We start from the raw sequence: 21920 nt of genomic DNA, 5'->3' as shown, positions 1-21920 counted from the left end.
AGGCAGTTTTTCATCTAGTAACAGTTTTCTAGAATCAAAAGACAGAGTAATAATGATACTATGAATCATACAAAATTAGTAACTACTGCTGAGAGCTTTCCAAAATGAAGGGAAATAAACAGAATTAATGAATCAGTGAGGATGATTCTTAAAATATTTTCCCCTAGTTTTACAGATTAAAAGAGAGATGAGGGCCTTGCTCTCAACTCCTTAACTAGTGTATTCTTTTGATCTGGCCTTTATACTGCTACTTACAGCTGAAGTCTTATGAAGATACTAGGAAGACAAAATTGGTAACATTGTAAATACAGTTTTCAGCACATCTAAAACCTTACAAGTCAAGAACTAGTGAGCAGAGTGACAATAAAAACAGGTAAAACAATCAAAGAAACTTCAGACCAAAGCAGATGTCCAATGTTCAACAATGACGTGATAAACGAGACATTTAGCAGAAGATAAGGTAAAGCTGGACACTGGAACAGCAAGGGAAGGAAAACTTGCAAGAAGAAAGCAATTCGATCTGATACTGAAAGACTCAAGAGGAGGACATGCTATGGAGAAAGAGGTAATGTCAGGCAGAAAAAAAACTTGGAATTATTTGATGAATAAAGAAAGTAGCATGAAGTGAAGATGGATGGACAGACGAGCCAAGATCAAAGAGGTTTTTCCTAAGGAATGAATGTAAATTCTCTTTAATAGCAAATCGTTAAAGAACTTTCAGCAGAGGGAAGAATGACTCAATGATTTTAAAAAATTTTACTTTTACTTTTATATACATTAGTGTTTTGTCTGTATGGTGTGTCTGTGTGAAGGTGTTAGGTCCTGGAGTTATAGTTGTGAGCTGCCATGTGGGTGCTGGGAATTGAACCCGGGCCCTCTGGAAGAACAATTTTAACAGCTGAGCCATTGCTTCAGCCTGGACTCAATGAATTTTTAAGTTCCCACATTCAAAACTAAAGAAAGCAGATCAGACATTGAAGCAGGTTAAAACAAGTTTAGCAGTGGCACGCATCTGCACACAGTCCCAACAACTCAGGAAACTGACACTATTGATATTATTACTTAATTATTATTAATATGAAACTAGCTTAGGAAACATAAAGAAACCTTGTATTTTATACGAAAAATAAAGGGACGAGGAACACTGTCTAGAGTACATGCTTGAGGCCCTCGATTCTACTCTCAGCCCTGGAGGTAAGGAGACAGAGAAGGAGGAGAGCTGGTAGGAAAACTGCACTATGACAGCTAAGACAGTGACAGTGAACACGGGGAACAGAGTAAGGCTCAAGACACACTTGGTAAATAAACTTCAAAGTCAAGTTAGAAAAGGTGATACCTAAAGGCTTGGCTTAAGTAAGTAGATGGAGAGACTTTTCTTTCTTTTTGTTGAGGTGGGTACAGGGAGAGCATTGGGAAGAAGAGGCAGGGTCTTGCTACATAGTCCAGGACTACAACTAAACTAAAATTTGTTTAGTTGTAAAGGCTAGCCTTGGATTTGCAGTATTCCTGACACTACCTTCCTTGTGCGGGAATTCCAAGGAACTACATCATGCATGGCTGGAAAACATTTTCTCAGAGGAGAAAGAATTAAAGGCTTTGTTTCAGACAAACTGAGATGCCAACGCAAGAGCTAGACAAGCCTGGCAATCAGGAGAGATACTGTAGCTGATAGAAATTTGGGAGTTACAAATTTATAGTTTCTAAAATTACAAGTCTTGATGTAATTGCCTAAAAATAAGAACAGAGAGTCCAGAAGTGATTTGACACAGTTTAGAGAGACTATGTACCACCTACAAGGAACTGACGACTAGCGGATGCAGACGGAGCAAACCTAGAAGACGATAAGTAGCCACAAAGAATAAAAGCTAGAAAATATAAAAGGGAAAGGAATGCTCTGTAGGGAAATAAGACTGTTCTCAGGATCCATAATAACTATAATAAATGTGGAAATGACCATATGTTAAGAAAGAAGAGGATAATTAACTATATCAAGATAACGATAAAGTCTAACCATTAAAATTATGATTTTGGGAAATCTAATGAAAGGGAGTATGTGCTTAGCTTCAGGAATTCTAAGGTTAGGGAATATAGCTCAGTGGTAGGCTTTCTGCCCAGAATGAATTCAATTTCTGGGGAAGTAGAAGTACAGAATAAGGATATAAATAAAGTATTATTATATGCCTATACCATCTGTTTGTGATCTAAGATAAATGTTATTAGGCAAAAAGTTAAAAAAAAAAAAAAAAAAAAGAACTTTATAAAAGGCACAGTAAGCCAGGCTAATTTATTATTGAAAGAATTAAAAAGACACATTCAGAATAGTCTACATATAGTATTTATGAAGCCTACAGTAGTATGAAATAATGTTCTAGGTCTTTACATTCAGTTGACACTCACTTAGTCCTGCAGTGTAAATTCACTCTGCATGTGAATTTATTTTATTTTATTTTTCGAGACAGTGTTTCTCTGTGTAGCCTTGGCTGTCCTGGACTCACTTTGTAGTCCAGGCTGGCCTTGAACTCACAGTGATCCACCTGCCTCTGCCTCCCGAGTGCTGGGATTAAAGGCGTGCGTCACTACTGCCCGGCTGCAGGTGAATTTTTAAGTGCCCTATATAGTGTACCCTTCACAAAATTTCATACTGGTGATTTCTGTGTGTTTGTGTTTGTTGTGATTTGAGTATATGTGTACATGCTTGTGTGTGTGGATGCAGGCATGCACATTAAAGAGGCCAGAGGACAACCTTTGGGCTGAGTCTTTGCCTTTCTCTTTTTGCCACTGTGTAAGTGAGGTAGTAGGCCTATGAGTTTCTGGAGATTCTCTATCTCCTCTCGTGCCCCTTCCACGACGGGGTTATAGGCACTTGTGCTACTGTATCTGGTTTTTATGTGGGTTCTAGGGCCCAAAACTCAGCTTGTCAGGCATATGAAGCAAGTTTTACTCACTGAACTGTCTCCCCAGCCTGCATTTTTAATTGTGCCTTTTCTATGTTTAAATACAAATACCAGTATAAGTAACTACCTACACAGTCAATATAATAGTCTCAAGTAGTACAAGGTTATAACCTGGGAACGACAGGCTGTAACATACTAAGTATATAGTAGGCTATATTGTCTACATTAGTATAGTATAAATACACTATGCTTTGGATAGAAGGACAAAATTGCTCCTTGAGACTTAAAAAAAAAAAAGAATATATCTCTGTCAGCAATACATGACTATACCCTTTGGTAGAGAACTATTTGTGTTATAATTTAATAAAAAGAATTTAAAAAGGAACAGTCATTGTCCCTTTGTGTGTAGGCACAGTGCTCCTATATAAATATGCTTATTTTATGCATTTTCCAAGTGAAAAAGTGATGGAAGTACACATCTTAATGTAACTCAACACATAACTATAGCCCAGAAAGCCCATTACTAATCTACTTAAGAAAATATCACTCATTGCTGATATCAAATATATACTGTGGAGTAATGATTACTCACTCTTGAATAGCCTATTCAAATAGTTTCAGTTGTACAGATTTTTCATCTCAAATCTTCAAATAACACCCCGTTTCTAAATGGGTTGCTGTTCTCTCTTTTAATTTTCATAATAAAGATAATGATCTATGAAGATGGAATTTTCCTGAAGTATCAACACAGGTTTTTTAATATACAAACCTTCAATCTAACATATATATAAAACTTAATACATTAATGTTTTATAGAGATTAAAAATAATCAAGTCTGGGAACAGTGAGCTAGCACAGTGGATAAAGGTGCTTTCCCCCAAGCCGGAAAATCTGAGCTCAAGCCCTCAGACCTACAGAATGTAAGAAGAGAACTGATGCCTACAAGTTGTCTTCTGACCTCCACATGCCCTGCACACCCACAAGTATAACAACAAGCAAAGGCATGTACAAATTTTAATTTTATGAAAGGAAATCTCTTCCACAGTGCTAACCTTGTCATCACTGGTGGTAGACTCGGGGTGAGGTAAAGGGCTGTCCTGGTGAGTCGTTTCTACAACAGAAGGCTCCTCAATCTTGCTTCTTATGATGGGTGTTGCAAGAGGAGACAAATCTAGAGGCATCTAATACAAACGAGAAAGAAAATTTTGTAAAGAGTTAAAACAAAACAAAACCAGCCAATCAAAATGTTTAAATTGATTGAGAAACTAGGAAGTGAAAATCATCATTACTTTCCTATCAGATGTGTTATTTTTATAATTTTATGGTTAACAACATACTTTTTTAATGTCATCTTCTGAAGCCTTCTTGAATTCATTCTCAAATGGACTTGCCAACTCATTAAACAAACCCACTTCTTCACAGTTTTTTAGGAATCTTGTTGGTGTTGGAGTCTGATCTGAAATAAATGTCAAGATCTAAGCACACAAATATAAATAATCATATTATGATTCTAAAATGCTGCTAGCAAATTAACAAATTAGTAGCAGTGGCCCAGCAAATGTTATTTCTCTCTCTGAAGAATTTTTCTTTAAAACAAAATTTGGTTAAGCTCTATTTTCATCAAGATATTTTGCCAACTTCATCAACGTTCTTTTAGGTTTAGTGTACTACTCTGAGTAGAGTGACATAAGGATATTTGAGAAATAATTACTATTATCTAACAAACTGATAATTTTTTTTAAAGTTATCATTAAAATTATGATTGTTAAATGCATACAATTTAGGGAAAACTAATGAGAACAAATTCATATTTTAACTTGCATGTTCACTAGCTGTTCATAAGGTATTATGAAGTCAAACTGAATATACAATTTTACATCAAAATCCTGAAAGAGGAAAAACGTTAAAACAAAAGTTTCCCCAAATAAAACAAAATCCTTCTTATTACTATGCACTTTTTCTATTTTAAAAACTGGTGAAGAGGTATACACATGCCAAAAAAAGCGTTCTGGCTTAATTTAAACAAGAATGAGAGCTCAACTTTCTTGCAACTTGAACTATTTCAATTATATTTAAATATGTACTCATTGATATGTATATTAACATATACTGAGTATTAATGTATTGTATGTAGAACAAATGAATGAATAACACAAAATTTACCAGTCTTCCCAACTTAGTCTTAGTATTTTGAGGAATATCTGTTTAGAGTTTGTAGTACATTAACATTCATTCACATTTTACACATGTGAGGGCAGCAACTTTAGAGGTTATAGACAGACTCTAGTCTACTTAGTACAGAAATGGTTTAACATAAAATCTTTTTAGCTGAAGGTTAGATATTTGTTAATTACTGAGTTTCTACAGTCGGTATTACAATTTTCTCTTTGCCCCTCACATGTACTTCATATAAATATTCTTAACAAAAATAATTCACTCATTATATATGTCAGACATAAAGCAGGCTTGTCTCAGATAGTGCAAACAATAGCAGAATTACTGCAGGGGTTCTCTTACGTCGTAATCTTACCCATTATTTAATCTTTAACCTACACCCTAGTTTTAGCCTCAATGACCTCCAAAGTAATATTTTAATGAGGATTTTGTATATACATATCAACTTAAATTTATTTTAATTCAAATTAGTCAAATATAAATGTGACTACTGTTCACACCCAAAAGATTTGTCTAAGTTGATCAGGATGAACACAAAGAGAGGAAAATGTCTAGAAAACGTACAGGACTACATCATTTTTTTATTGATGATTATTACTGGTACCATCAGACTTGATAAAGTCATCACAGGCACAATTGATTAGCATGCAAACTGCATAAAGCTATTGGTTATCATGCATTCTATTTACAGTTATGTCAAACTTTTTATCTCAATGTTAGTAAAAATGCTGTGACTAAACAAGTCCTATTTTTATACTGTACTAAATGTAATCAGAAAAGTAAGTTGTAGGAACCAAGGTAAAAACATTCTTTAGATTAAAGTTTACAGAGAATGTCTAAGACAGGAAACATCAAGGACACAAAGACCTCCATGCTCATGAAAAGCCTTTCTATATAAGTTTTAAATTTTTGCTTATTTACCGTCCTTTACTTTTTGGTGTGGGCCTACTTATTATTTACACATTCCAGAGAAGTGCACGCCTCACTCTGTTCTGTGTCCTTGTACTTACAGCACTGAAGACTGTCAAAAGTTCCCCTCCATAAGTTGTTTTTAATACATCAACAACTTTTTGCTCCCTCTCATTTATTCCTTACAAAAATCATAGTACTGAAAACACAAGGAACCATCTGCTGTTGCCTTAACATCTTCACAAAACACTGCTTATGGTGTTTTGAGTTCTAGACTAAGTTACAATTGAAAAACACTAATTCTATTCAGTATTCAAGTTAATTCTAGAGTCACAGCTAGAGTAAGATGAGCTTCGTAGAACAAATAACTCTAGAGTTATGCACGTGCAGTTCTGATAGAGAAAGAACTCTAGAGTTATGATATGATATGCATGTGCAGTTCTGATAGAGAAAGAACTCTAGAGTTATGATATGCATGTGCAGTTCTGATAGAGAAAGAGCTAAATAGATACAAAATTTGACAAAGAACTTATCACAATACTTAGAAGAGAAATATATTGAAACTATGCATTATATGTATTATATAAATACATATGAATATACATATAAAACATCAAAGAAAACAGCCAATATAGGATAAAGTGACGATAAGCTAACACATAAATTGGGTTTCTCTTTTTACATATGAAAAATGATCTGCTCAGGGTGATAACTTAAGGTTATAGGGCGCACACACACACCACACAAACACTAACTGAACTTAGGTCTCCTTTATGAAGAACATTTTATTTTATTTTGCAGTGCTGGGGATTAAGATCCGAGCCTTGTGAGTGGCAGGCAAGAACTATACTACTGATCTACAACTCAGCTTCTGAATATTTTGTTAATAAAACATTTCATATGAAACATTTTAAAAACAAAATTGTAATGACCAAGTTTAGGAAGTACTTGATCATTTATTATCTTCACAAAGTTTTGAAAACCAGGTGTATAACAGCTAAAATAAACACTACGTACCAATGAGTTCAGCTATCAGTTAAATGTACACTTTGTAGAAGGCATGAATGTTTCAAGGGTTAATTGCCATGAAACTGACTTCAAATGGATATTTAAAAGCACACAAAAAAATGAAATGGTCAAGAGAACACACAGAAATGTAATGGGTAAATACATGTTGCCAACATTTACTGTAAATTAAGCAGTTGGAATATTACCAGACTATAGGATTTACAGAGAATACACAAAAATTGTGCACATTCTGGTGAAATATTATATAAGCCATTAATAAAAACATATACTAACCAGCCACAATGACACTGTCATTACGTGCTGGACCAAATTTCAGTGTCATCTCATGTTTATGTTTATGGACAGCCAAATGATCCTCGTTGGTAAAACGCTGTGGCAAAAAGTTTTAAAATATAGTTAAGATTTTCAATTTGATCAAAGAAAACTGATAAGGATATCAATTTCCACAACATGTAAAACCACCTTTAACAGTGAAATATCAGCTTATAAACTATAAGACGGTCAATCTACCGTTAGCACACAAAGACGTACTAGATTCCAAATAATCAGAGAAACCCATCACTGAAGAACACGAAATGATAGTCTATAATTCATTGTGAGACATGAAGATAAAACCTGAGGCAAAAAATTAACAAAATGGACCACTATTCTTTTTTTTATATCAGAGAAATATATACTACACAGTTCAAAGACTTTAAGAAACTACTACATTAACTTAGATATAAGGTTACTTACCACCTTTTAACTGAGAATGTTCTAAAAATTACTTCTGTGCAAATTAAGAAATAAACCTGAGGCCAGGTATGGTTGTGCACACCTTTAATCCCAGCACTGGGGAGGAAGATCTCTGTAAGTTTGAGGCTAGCCTGATCTACATAGTGTTCCAGGTTAGCCATGGCTATGTAGTAAGACCCTGTCTCAATTAAAAATAAATAAATAAAGAAGATCTGGCTTTATATTACTATAGTGAAGACTTCCTGGGTTACAATTCAGCAAAGAATAACCACAACACAATAAATCTGTTTCAAATAGCTTTAATGTAAAAAAGTGATTTTTAGAATCATAACTCATATTAAAATGAATGTATATTTAAAACTATTATCACACCTTTCCTGACCTCATACTGGGTAAGCACCACATGCCAACAGTGACACTTAGCACTATAGCACAGCAGTCACTGTGTCTGGAAATCAACCTTAGAAAGAACTCCTTATCAAGCATCACTGTTTGCCAAACAGAAAGAAAACTAGTCGTTTATTTTGCCAATTTCCTGATTCAGAAGTTAAATTAACCCTCACTTGTTTCTATTGCTTTACAAATGGAGGTGTCAAAATTTTAGTGTAACTGTTAAGAAGTCTGAGACCTAGTACTTATTAGTAGTGTCCTAAGTCCAACACAGAAACCCCAGGTTCAATTTATAAAAAAGATTTATTTCTATTTATGTTCATGTGTATGTCTGTGGATGCATATAAAAGCAAGATTGCTGGATTCTACAATGTTGTGGCATGGATGCTGGGAACAGCAGAGCCCAGGCACTCTTAACGACTGAGCCCTCTCTCCAGCTCCCCAGCTTCAAACTAAAAGCCCTCCATCAGCGTCTGCTGTGCTCTGAACTTTCATTATTGGGCCCATCACTACAATAGACTTATCTTCATGTCTACCCTTCAAAGAAAGCTGAGCACCCCCTTGGGAAATCTGCCACAAACATTAACTAAACGCTAATGGGGAAAAATGAAGTCCTTAAAAAAGCAGTAGATTCTTAAATCTGCAATAGGCAGAAGAGAATTAACTTTACCTACAAACACCAACAGAAAGTTAGCCACTAGTTTATGAGGCCATTACTTCTGCAGAAGCTGTTTGTATCTTCACACTGAAGGAATCCTTCTGGGCTTCTGTCTCTTGCTTTACTCGTTAACCATCCACTCGCTCGGAGTAAAATCCAACTCTTCCCCACACAGGCTATATTCCTGTTACTTTATCCTTTTAACAATCCTTCCCAAATTTGGTGAAATTAGTAGTGATGCCTTTGACAAGCACACTCAGAAACAAAGCTCTCGAGACAACAGACTCACTGCAGAGCTAAGTTACTCTGTTGCTTTGTATCCTTGTATTAAAACTGTCAATGTTATTATACTTCACATTCCACATTAAAAGTATCTTCATGTAAAACACATTTTAGGTTCCACGGAACCTCCCAATGTGACTTTTTATAGAAGGTAATCATTAAAGCATTTGTCTATGAACTATCTTGTTTTAAGTGTCATACTCAGAAAATGTGAAGCCGTCAAAAGAAAGAGGTAAAAACTCAGGAAATTTCACCTGGAATTTTTATTCAACTAGTATTCTCTGCTTGGGTTGGTTTGGCCATAAATGTCACGGCCCGATAAGAGCTGGAGATGTAGTCTAGTGGTAAAGTGTACAAGGCCTTATCGGATACTCAGCAGCTGCAACAGCAATAACCAAAACCAACAACAACCCTAATTAACCAAATAACCTATAAATCAGCATTGCCTGCTGTATAATGTGAAAACCAAAGTAAACTCTGACTTAAGAGAAAAAGAGTAACCTAATGAAACTCTAAGGGTTATGTATTTATAAACTCTCATACATGATCCAAAGATCAAATGAACTACTAGTTACAAAGACAGCAACATTTTTTAATGTGAAGGACAAACTACACTCAAATTGATATCTGATACAGGTGAATCTGACCTTGGGAAATCATCAGGGAAATTTTGTACTTAACATGAAGCTTAGAATAATATGGATTATTTTTAAACACACACTTAAACACTAACTAGTACATGCTGGGATAAAATTTATTTATAGAATTTATGTGAATTGCTTCCTAGATAAACTAAGATGGTTTTAGCATGCTGGATGGATTAGACTGCCCACAACTCCAGCTCCAGGAATTCAATGCAGTTTTTTGGCTTCCATGGGAACTGCAGTAATACCCCCCACATATACACTCTCATGTAATTAAAAGTAATACCTTAAAAAAACAAGTGTATATTACGAAGGGATCACACAAAATAAAAGCAGCTATTTTATTTTACACAGAAAAAAAGTTAGAGCTTATTTGAGGCCAATTTTCAAAGAATGACTTCTAGAACAATAGGGCAAAACTGGTTACTTTGCAAAGACTGCACACACCTAGACGCAATGACTGAACTGTGGTTGTAGTTTAGAGCGCCAATATCCTTCAAAAATCTAAAGGTTTCTCCCAGGGTGGCAGCACTGGGAGTGGGAGAACCCGAGTCATGTGTAGGCCTTGGAGAGGTCCTTCAGACACTTAGGCTGTTATCTCTGCGGGGACTGGGGACCTCTTCATCACCCGGATTGTGACTTGAGTAGTTTGTTTTGCTCTATCTTCTGCCTTCCCCTGATACACTGCCTTACTACAGGCTGTAAGCAACATGGGTAACTGACCTTGGAGTAAAAACCTCTAACATTATGAGTCACCAGGGAAACATCTTTGCTGCCAAGCCTGACAACCAGAGTTCTATACTAGGGACCCACATGGTAGGAGAGACTGACTCCTACAAGTGGTCTGATCTCCACATGTGCACCATAACACATAAGTACCCACCTACAGATACACACATAAAATAAATAACTACCCAGCTCTCTTATCTTACTTGGTAGCAAGTCAAAAAAAAAAAAAAAAAAAAATCTGGTTATCAGAGAATAAGTCTAATCAGTGGAAAATAAAACCACACTCTAAACTTTAGTTTCAAAGAATTTAAAGTTATACTTTTTACTCTAAATTTATAGTTCTAAATTAGATATTAAAAGTCCATTTCATAGCTAGGCATGGTGGTGCATGCCTATAATCCCAGCACTCTGGGAGCCTGGGTGAAGTGCACTCCTGTAAATTCAAGGCCATCCTGGTCTACAAAGCGAGTCCAAAACTGCCAAGGCTACACACAGAGAGACCTTGCTTGAACAACCCCCCCCCCAAAGAAAGAAAGTCTCCTTCTCCTTGCGTCCACCGCTTCTACCCCCCATCCGTCTTCCACCTGACCACGGTCATCTTCTCATTTCCTTGCTTCACACTGCTCTGTGAATAGACACATGTAGCTCATCATGTCCACAAAGCTCTACTCTCTCTGATCTCTGTCACATTCCTCACTGGTCACCATATGCTTCAGCCACAACAGACACATGTATTTTCTTCCATACTTTCTTCAATGTTCCCGTTGTCCAATTTGATCCAATCGTCACCCTACCAGAAACACAGTTTCTTACCAATCTACTTAAAATGGCATCTGGGCAGGGGAGATAGATAGCTCAATGTATAAAGGTATTTGCTGTGAAAGTCTAGTGACTTGAATTCTATCCCCAGAAAGTACATATAGGTAGAGACATCAAGTCCTTACTTATGTCATGACTTCCACACATGTACCTCCCACCATAATGATAAATAAAATGTAAATGTAAAATAAGGGGGCAGAAAAAAAATCTCAGTGATTAGTAACACTTGCTGCTCTTCCAGAGAATCTAGGTTCTGCTCTCAGCACCCACATGATGACTGACCATGTGTAACTCCAGTTCCTGGGGGATCTGACACCCTCTTCCTGCCTCTGCAAGCACTGGGTATGAACATGGTGCAGACTTACATGTAGACAAAACATAAAAATTAAACAAAAATGAAATAAAATCCATTTTCACACACTCTTTTTTATGGTACTAGGGATTAAATGAACTTCTTACTAGGTAAGTGGTACAGCACTGAGCTATATTTCCTCAGATAACTTAATACTTAAAAACAGACAAGAGTTGGTAAAAGACGTCACAGAACAATAAAAGTACACACACGGCTGTCTTTTCACTAGTCATCAAAGAATGAGACAGCACAATGAGACGCCAATCTATGCACAAAAGGATGAGTCAAATTTAAAAGAAGGAAAACACCAAATGTTAACAAGAATATGGCATAAATAAACATCTTATAAGTTACCGAAAGGAACATAAAGTGGCCTATCTATTTTAGAAAGCAATCTGCAATTTCTTAAAATGATACAGGATCCATTGCATGATTCTACCATTACACTTCTAGATAGTAATCCAACAGAAACCACAGCATTTGTACACATAAAGAGTCTTATGAGAGGCTGGAGAGATGGCTCAGAGATTAAGAGCACTGTCTGCTCTTCCAGAGGTCCTGAGTTTAATTCCCAGCAACCACATGGTGGCTCACAACCATTTGTAATTAGATCTGGTGTCCTCTTCTGGTGTGCAGGTGTACACGCAAAAAGAGCACTCATATACATAAAATAAATAAATCTTAAAAAAGACTCATATGCAAATTTCACTCATTTTATCTGTGATAACTAAATTTGGAAATAAGCCAGATGCTGAATAAACTGTGAATAAATTTATCCAAACGAAGAAGAGAGCCTTAGCTAGCTTACTACTCCAGAGATTGGGAGGACTAAAGCTGTGGGACTGGCCAAACATGGTGTCGCAGGCCTTTAACCCCAGCACTGGGAGGCAGAGGCAGAGGCAGAGGCAGGTGGATTGCTGTGAGTTTGAGCCAGCCTGATCTACAAAGCGAGTCCAGGACAGCCAAGGCTACACAGAGAAATCCTGTCTCAGAAAAATAAAAAATAAAAAAATAAAGTAGTGGGATCCCAAACACTTCATGATGGCCCCACCTCCAAGTACATTAACATGTGACTTTAGAGGATAAATTTTCAATACATAAATTTCTGGGGATCCAATTAAATCACAGCATCCTGCTATGTAATCAACTATTTTCTCTATAAATTGCCCAGTACCTAACCTATAACATTAGTCAATGGCCATAGAATGTAAACAAAGACAATTGAGGAATATTATATTTTGTCATGAAAGGATCATAGAAATTAACATACTCCATGAATCCACTTACATACGTCTGGAGAGCACAAAGAAACGTACAGCAATGGAAGGCACTCAGTCTATCTTGACTGTGGTAACAGTTCTATAAGCATATATACATATGATATATTATAACACTGAGTAAAGTGATACACCTCAGCAGATAAAGCTGCATACTTCCAAGCCTCATGACCTGAGCTTGATCCCCCAAAACACATCAAGTATGAAAAGAGGGAACCAACTCCTTCAAGATGTCCTGTGACTACCACATGACTGATGTGGCATGTGTGTGCCCACAAGCAAACATACACGTGAACAAAATCAGTAACTGTAAAAAACAAAATGATACAAACAAAAAACCCAAAGCACCAAACTTTGAACTTTAATGCAGTTTATGTATGTTGATTATATTTCAATTTAAACTACCAAGTAAAAATAAAAACCAATGAAGTATTTTAATGGATTTGATTTATATTCTGTCTGTAAGTACTCTACAACATCGATTCTTCAGCTGGGCTTGTTAGCTCACACCTGTAATCTCAGCACTTGGGAGGCAGAGGCAGGCAGATCTCTGTGAGTTCGAGGCCAGCCTGGTCTACAATGTGAGTCTAGGGCGGCCAAGGCTATACAGAGAAACCCTGTCTTGAAACTCTCCCTCCCCAAATCAATTTTTCTTTAGTGTCTGCAGTTAAAAGAGTAGGATAATGGTAATAGTAATAGATTAATAATTTAATGTTTTATTAAAAATTAAAATATCATTTCCTGAAAATGCTTCTATACATGCTTGTTAGACTTCAAAACATTAATAGGTTAGTAATACTGTTTGTGGTAGGTATCAGCTAGTTTTATGAGTTCAAATAAGTAAAATAATTTCTAAATACAGCAATTCACTCTTGATTTCCAATTAGGTAGTTTACCAATGATTTTCAATGACTATAGATCAAATAACATACTACAAATAATAGAAGTCCTGGGGTTTTGTCTACGGTTCTGACCTTTATTATGAGATAAATTAGTTCCACACTGTCTTTTCTAGAACTAGGACACATTATTAAAGAATTTAATTTTTTTTTTTTTTTTATCTTAACTCTAATCTAAAAAAAAAAAAAAAATCCCTGTAGTAAAACCTTATCATAATATATTCTAGCAATGATTTAATGAAAAGAAACATACAAGATTATTTTAAGTAATGGATATATTACCTGGCCACACCCAGGGGCAGTGCATAGAAAGGGTTTGTCATCACTCATATTCCACAGGTCCTTGTATTACCTGAAACAAAGCACAAGGAATTAAATATTTTATGGTATGTTTCTAAATGAAGAACAATTTCAAATATAAATCTAAAGATCTGATACACCAAATTTGTAAACTTTTGTATTTAAATGTGAAATAATGCACTTCTGCTGAAAACTTGGACCCTGTCTTCTGTGGGAGCCCATGTAGAACAGCTGTGAACTTACTGTGAACTATGGATGGAGCGGAGAGCAAAATATTCTTCTCACAAGGTATCCTTTTAGAAAGATCGCAGATTTTATGATGACTGAATGCATACGAAAGCACGAGCGTGGAGGGAACATCCTGCCAGGAGTATTTTTGATGGTAAGGCATAATACCAGGTGAATTCCCTCTCAGCACCTGCTTTTCTTAAGCTAACTGCAAAGTCACCTCATGCTTTCCTCACTTTCATAACAAACATGAGAGGTGCTTTGTGCGTACTGCTCTTGAGCTCAGACACCTGAGGCCTCCCGGGCTCCCCACGTAGGGATCTACAGAGACTTAGCTTCACAGACCACCGGGTGGGTTGGCAATCTTCCACCTTTATATTAAAGTAGATAGATATAACATGCAAAATCTGTGCTACAGAAAAGGGTTAGGATGGGGGTTGGAGAGATGGCTCAGAGGTTAAGAGCACTGTTTACTTTTCCAGAGGTGCTGAGTTCAACTCCCAGCAACCATATGGTGGCTCACAACCATCTATCCTGGGATCTGATGCCCTCAGATACATGCAGGTGTACATGCAGATAGAGCATTAATATACATAAAAATAAAAATATTAAGAAAGAAAAGGATTAGGACATTGCCATCAGAGTCATAAGATTGGCCAAGATCAATCAAACAAATGACAGGTCATGCTGATATGGGGAAAGGGAGAACACTCCTCCACTGCTGTTACAAGTGCAAACTTAACACAGCCACTATGAAAATCAGTGTGCAGTTCTTCAGGAAGCTGGAAATCAATGCACCTCAAGATGCAGCTATACCATTCTTAAGTATACACCCAAAGGACTCTACACCCTAGTACAGAGACTTGTTCATCCATGTTCATTGCTATTCTATTCCTAATGGCCAGACATTAGAAACAGCATAGATGCCTATCAGCTGATGAACAGAAACGAATGTGGTCTATTACACAGTAGAATATTAACCAGCTGTTAAGAAAAGATAAATTATGAAAATATCAGGTAAATGAATGCAGCTAGAAAAAAAATCATTCTGAGTAAGGTAACCCAAAATGACAAATACTGTATGTATGCTTTCTCTTATAAGTAGACTTAGCATTCAAGCTTTCAAAATGTGTGCTACAATCCAAATAACCTCAGAGGGTAGTAAAAGGTATGGGGCCTTCAAGGAAGGGGAAATAGAATATATTGTCATGGAGAGACAAAGGAGAAACTAAAATAGGAGGAGACTAAATGGGGAGGGGTAGGAGAGAAGGATAAAAGAGGAAATAGAAAATATAGGCAGTGACAGCTAATACTAAAGACCATTTGAAAAACCACATGGAAACCTATTAATGCAGAAGCTTTCTACAATATACACATATATGAAAGGAATCTAAATGAAGCCACCAAATAACAAAGGAGACAATGACCCATCAAGACATCTTGTGCCACTAAGTAAAACCTCCAATGTCAAGAAAGGATTACATCTTGTTTAGTTGTAGCCCAAAGGAGACCCGTGGAAACCCCTACCTATCAGGCTATTTACATGGCTGCTGGCTGTTCTCTACAACTTGAGAGTAAGGTCCTATTGCTGCAGACAACACTTGCATGTGACATCAAATATGGAGAAGGTCAACTTCACCCGCTAGTGACGAGTATCATGGTACAAAACAACCTGTAATGTTGGCACAGAGCTACAACGTCAGTGCTGGGTGGATGGCTGGGAGAGGTAGGAGGATTTCTCAGGAATTCAATGCCAGCCAGGCTACAAAGTGAGACTTGGCTTCAAAAACAAATCTAAGAAAATGGAAAATATTAGAAAAACTATTATAGAAAAAATAGACAACATGCAAGAAGACGTGGGTATTGAGAAAAAAAATTTAAAATTAAAACAAATGAAAAATGTCCCTAGTAGGTTCATCAGGAAACTAGACAGGACTAAGGAAAGAACCATAAGCTTGAGGACAGGCCAATACAGCATTCAAAGCTGAAATGTAAAGAAAAATCCTCAGCCAGGAATATAGATAGCATGCAAGAACTGTGGGGAAAGTAGCAGAGGCCAGGCACAGTGGCTTACACCGGAACCTCGGAGGCTGAGGCAGAACTAGCCAGACCTTCAAGGCCAGCCTGGGCTACCTAGTGAGTATGGGTCTGCTCAGAGAAATAAGAAAATAGCAGGAGAAATGTTTTAGTTAATGACAGCTGAGACTTTTTTTTAACTTAGCTAGATGCACCCTCACTGAGTCTGGAAGCTCAGAAAAGCAGCAGCACGAGTGACAAAATGACGACCTCTGCACACCATATTCAAAAGTCAGGAAAATTAAGAAAAAGTATCTCGCTGGGTGTGTTGATGCACACATTTAACCCCAAACTTAGGAGGCAGAGACAAGTGGATCTTCTGAGCAAGTTCCAAGACATCCAAGGCTATACAGAACAACCTTGTCTCAGAAAAAAGAAAAAAATGGAAAGAAAAAATATCTTGGAGGCCAAAACAAAGACCTGAAAGGAAAGAAAAAAAAAACAAAAAACAAAAAGATATTGATGGTCTAAGGAGTATTTCTTAGCCAGGCAGTGGTAGCACACACCTTTAATCCCATCGCTTGGGAGGCAGAGATAGGTGGATCTTGAGTTTGAGGCCAGCCTGGTTTACAATGTTCCAGGACAGCCAGGGTTGCATAGAAAACCTGTCTCCAAAAACCAAGAGTGTTTCTTATGTTTCTTTCTTTCTAAATTCACAGACAGACACATATACACACACACACAACTTTATAGTAGGATAAATATATTTTCTCAGAATAATTTGGTATCTAAAATGTTCTTAACAAGCAATAAATGAATTCGTTTTCATATTCTGTACTTTTTACTATAGTGCCCCATAAAACAAATCCTGAAGGACACACGTAACTTGTTTATAATATATAAATCCCAGAGAGAGCACGAAATGAGAATCACAAAGCTACGTCATTAAATGACTTCCCCCTAGTACTGAAAAGGCTTTCTCTTTAGTAATAAAACGGTTAAAGCACAAAATGTTGACAGACCAAATTATTTTTAATAATTATGGCTTTGCACAGTAAACAACTTAATTATATATATAATACAATTTAGTTCATCAATGGCTGCGAACTCTACGCAGCTCTTCTCAGAGCAAATGTTTATGTTCTTTCCTTTGAATCTAGGTGGGTTTGTAATGACTTCAACTAACAGTACTGTGGCAATGACACAAGGTTAGGTCACAAGTCTTACACCATCTGCCTTGATCATGCAGAACTTGCTTGTTCTTCAAACACTAGAACCCAGGTTGTTCAAGGTTAGCATCTTATCATCACGATCAAGGAAGGCATTCAAACCTCCATGTGGAGGCTCATTCATCAAGAGAGGAGACAAATCATCCTACTGTACCTTGTTAACTTCTTGACCTATTCAATCTGTATCGTTTTGTTACAACAAGGTTTGGAACATTTCAGTATCTTTATGACTCAGTAACACATCCTTTTAGAGCTTCTTGAAATTTTTCAAACCGGAAAAAAGAAAAAAAAAGTGATTTTTTTTTTTGTTTATTTCCGCAAATCTAATACCTAGCTCAAAAGAATAAAATGGTTGGGATTCTCATATTTACTTCTTATATTTAACCTGCTGTGATCATACTCAGGCAGCTTATGGAGAAACTCCTATTTATATGCTCTTAAAGAGTGAAAGCAAAAAGGGCAAATAATAAATTAGTATTTATTATGACAATGGCTTTTACTGCAGACTCCAGAAAGGACATTTAGGACTCATACAGGTCCTTGAACTACTTTATAGAAACTGATGACACAGTCTATTAAAACAAAACAAAACTTTCAGAAAGATGTGCCAAATTTTTAGACATACGGCAGTGGGTGGAGGAAACCCAGGACGCAACTGCAGCCACGTTGCAAGGGCAGAAGATGACACCCAGAGGCCCACCAGCTGCACGGCTTGCCAGCAGCAGGGGCCACTGCCATGTGCGAGTATGTGGTGAACAGGTGGGAGAGAAAGAGAAGCAGAACATTTGAGAGGCAGAAGAGGAAATAGCCTCATGCGAGTAGCCTGCCCTGCAACCTGAGGCCATGGTGAAGCTCCAGCCTGAGATGCCGCTGAGGCCATGTCTGGGCTCATGGCCGTGTGGCATCAGGGGCCTGTGTCTACGCCTGTGGCTCACATTACCATGTAAGCCCTGGTCTAGGCTGCTGCCCATCACAGGCCATGGCACTCGGGAGAACTGACTCAACCTCTTGCTGGCTGCAGCACCTGAGAGCGGGTCCTTCACCAGGCCCAGCACCTTGACTAGGCGGCATAGTAGAGCAGGTTCTAGTGGTGTGGGTGTGGATGAGCTGGCCTGAAGGCACAAGAGCTGGAGAGCTCCCCCTAGTGGCATGGGTATCATGGTAGTAGGGGAACAGAAATGAGGAGGCCCAGGGAGGATCCAGTATTGACAGATGAGCAGAAGCCAGAGGCCTCACACCAGACCAATGACTCAGCAACGAACACTTGCAAGTAAAGACATGTGGCCAAAAGGGCATACTATGTCACACACTGACACACTACAGATTTCAGGGCCAGATGGTTTTTTATCCTTTATTTCTTGTTGTTTGTTTTTGTTATTTTCTTTGGCGGCGGGGGGGGGGGGGGTGTAAAGGCAGAGGGTGGATATGAAGGGATGGAAGATGAGTGGGACTGGAGTGCATGATATAAAACTCACAAAAAGTTAAAAAAAAAAAAAAAGGAGCATTTGCCCCACCAGAGACCATGTGGAATTCCATGACCCAAGCCCCTGCTGGCTATGTACTGATGATTGTAGGCCCATGGTTGAGAAAGACACAGAAGGCTTATGTGACAATCCCTATCCCCACCCGCAGAAGAGAACAAAAGAGTAACATCCTAGACCAAAAGCCATGGAAGAGCACTCTTAAAGACTGTGATGGGGCCGAGCACTTGGGAGGCAGAGGCAGAGGCTCAGTTCTTTAAAGGGCTGGCTACCAGTGAGTATATGAGAAACACAATTTGGACTTTTATTTTTTTTATTTTCTTTCTTTTATTTGGGGAGTGTGGCACAAGAGGGTGGGTGGGGTGGACATGGGAAGTGAGCATGATCGGAGTTCATGATGTGAAATTTGCAAATAATCAATAAAAATATTATGAAAAGAAAATTTCCCTCAACATCAACTACTCTAGGAAGTTTTGTATTTTTGAAACAAGGTCTCATATAAACCAGGCCAGCTAGCTTTGAGTGCCTGATGCTGACAGTTTTTTAAAATTTATTTTCTTAATGTATATTTTTTTCTTTTTCTTTTGAGACAGGGTATCACTATGTAGACCAGGGTGACCTACAACTCATAAAATCTGCTTGCCTCCCAAGTGCTAAAATTAAAGGTAGGTGACTCCATACCTGATGCTTATTTTATTTTAATTTTATTTTCTTTTGAGAATTAAAACACAAGTACTGTATTTGCATCACCCCTCCCCTCACTAACTCCCAACTCCACCTGAACCCCCCTTCAAATTTATTTATTTTTAATGTGGCCAATCACTTGTATGATTCTCACTTGATAAACCAACTAGAATGTTTGAAGCAATCCCTTCTTGGAGACACAGCTCTTGGTTTTACCTGCTAATATTTTGTTTGGGATTTGTTTTACATTTATGTTCATTAGAAATAACCTTTCTATGCATTATTTTGTGAAAGCTTTAAAATTAAGTTGACACACGTTAATTCTTCTTTACTTTCCAAAAGAATCTGTATGAAAGCTGGTAGCTGGGATAAGGGCTGGAGAGTTGGTTCAGTGGTTAAGAGCGCTTGGTGCTCTCCCAGAGGACCCAGGTTTGATTCCCAACACCCACAAGCTCACAGCATCTATAATTCCAGATCAAGGGAGTCTGATACCCTCTTCTGACTTCTGCAGGCACACCGGGCAGACATATACATATATGCAGACAAAACATTCATACACATAAGCAATAAACAAATCTTTAGAAAAAAGACATATTAATTCTTCCTTAAATATTTGAAAGAACTCACCAGTACAACTATCTGAGCCTGGGATTTTTTCTGTGGGGAGATTTTAAGTCATAAATCCAGTATCTTTACATAGATACAAACTAAAGCACTTATATTAGTTTTATTTTTCCAGAAAATTTTCCCATCTATGCTTTCAAATAAATTGGCCTAACTATTAATAACATTCTCTCACATTTTTCCATGTCCATTATATCCATGGTGATGTCCTCTTTTTTTTTTTTAAAGATTTATTTATTTTGTATACAGTATGCATCAGATCACATAGATGGTTGTCAACCACCATGTGGCTGCTGGGAAATGAACTCAGGACCTCTGGAAGACCATTCTGTGCTCTTAACCACTGAGCCATCATCTCTCCACCCTCCTCTTTAAATTAATAATATCACTAGTTTTTTTCTTTTTCTTTAATAAGTTTTTCTAAGAGGTTAACTCACTTCTTTACTTTTAGTTTTTTGGCTTTCCCATTTACTCCAGTATATCCCTGTTGTCTAATTACCCAGTTCCACTGTTATGCTAAATTAAATACCTGAAAGTAAGTCTAATGAAAATCATGAACCACATATTTGAAAACAAAAACCTCAAATGCCACAAAATATATTTCCACAGGTAATCAAAGAAGCTCTAGATAAATGGAAGCTATACCATGTTTATACACTGTAAGAACCAATGAGATGGTAACTCTGTTCCAAATAATATCTCTCAGATCAAGGTCAGTCACAACCAAAATCTCATCAGGTTTTGGGTAGTGGGAGAGAGAGAGAGCTCTGATTATAAGATTTATGAAGGGCAAAGATGTAAATTAAAAACAAGCTAATCCTGAAGGACAGCAATCAAGCTATAGAATTTGTAAAACTCAGATATTATATCAATCATATATAAAAGCAATAATTAATAATTATAAGAGCAATAATTAAGACAGAGTGGTTATCAGTCAAATGGTAAACATATAAAGCAATGGGAAAGAATGAAGCCCAAAAGCAGATGTACACATAAGATCATCTTACTTGAGCACAGGCTTCACTCTTGACTATACATTTCAGAGGGAGATGAAACCATCTTTTCCAAATTTGGTTCTACAAATTTTCTATCAAGAGTACTGACTTACCGAGTAGTTGTAGAATAGTAGTTACAGAATATACGCTTTGCAGTCCTGGCTAATTAACTTCCTAGATAAATGCTTCTTAAAGCATACCTTACAGGGATATCAGTAGTTACAGAAAATAAATTATCTATATCCAAATAAATTTAGGAAATGTATGTGAGCTTCATTTTTCTAAGTATTCTGGAGTCTTTAATGCTATGTTAAGTCAAGAAAAAGCCCACAACCTTACCTTTTGCTATCTCACATCACACAAATCAACTTAGAGAGGCGAGGGTTAGAAGAACATGGTAAGAATCTTCATGATTTTTTTTTCTTGATTTTAATGTAGGAAAAAGTTAAAAAAAAAAAAAAAAAGACGTATTCTTACTTTATATTTGTATTTGCCTCTGTGTGTGTGTGTGTGTGTGTGTGTGTGTGTGTGTGTGTGAGAGAGAGAGAGAGAGAGAGAGAGAGAGAGAGAT

General features: G+C 37.1%; 1 protein-coding gene across 3 annotated transcripts in view; it reads right to left on the bottom strand.

Moving 5' to 3' along the window:
• Positions 1-21920, bottom strand: part of Atf2 (activating transcription factor 2) — an 84195-nt gene that overhangs the window by 28038 nt on the left and 34237 nt on the right. For 2 of the 3 annotated variants that reach the window (XM_051167030.1, XM_051167032.1), the window contains exons 4-7: positions 14075-14144; positions 7281-7377; positions 4232-4350; positions 3947-4075 (exon numbers count right to left, since the gene is read on the bottom strand). In XM_051167030.1, coding sequence (XP_051022987.1) covers positions 3947-4075; positions 4232-4350; positions 7281-7377; positions 14075-14122 — 393 coding nt within the window. In that variant the 5' untranslated portion in view covers positions 14123-14144. The remainder of the gene's footprint in view (positions 1-3946; positions 4076-4231; positions 4351-7280; positions 7378-14074; positions 14145-21920) is intronic. The other variant, XM_051167031.1, reaches the window with a different exon arrangement.

This window comes from Acomys russatus, chromosome 24 (assembly GCF_903995435.1).
Source record: "Acomys russatus chromosome 24, mAcoRus1.1, whole genome shotgun sequence".
Classification (NCBI taxonomy): domain Eukaryota; kingdom Metazoa; phylum Chordata; class Mammalia; order Rodentia; family Muridae; genus Acomys; species Acomys russatus.
This window is presented reverse-complemented; position numbering and strand designations above follow the sequence as displayed.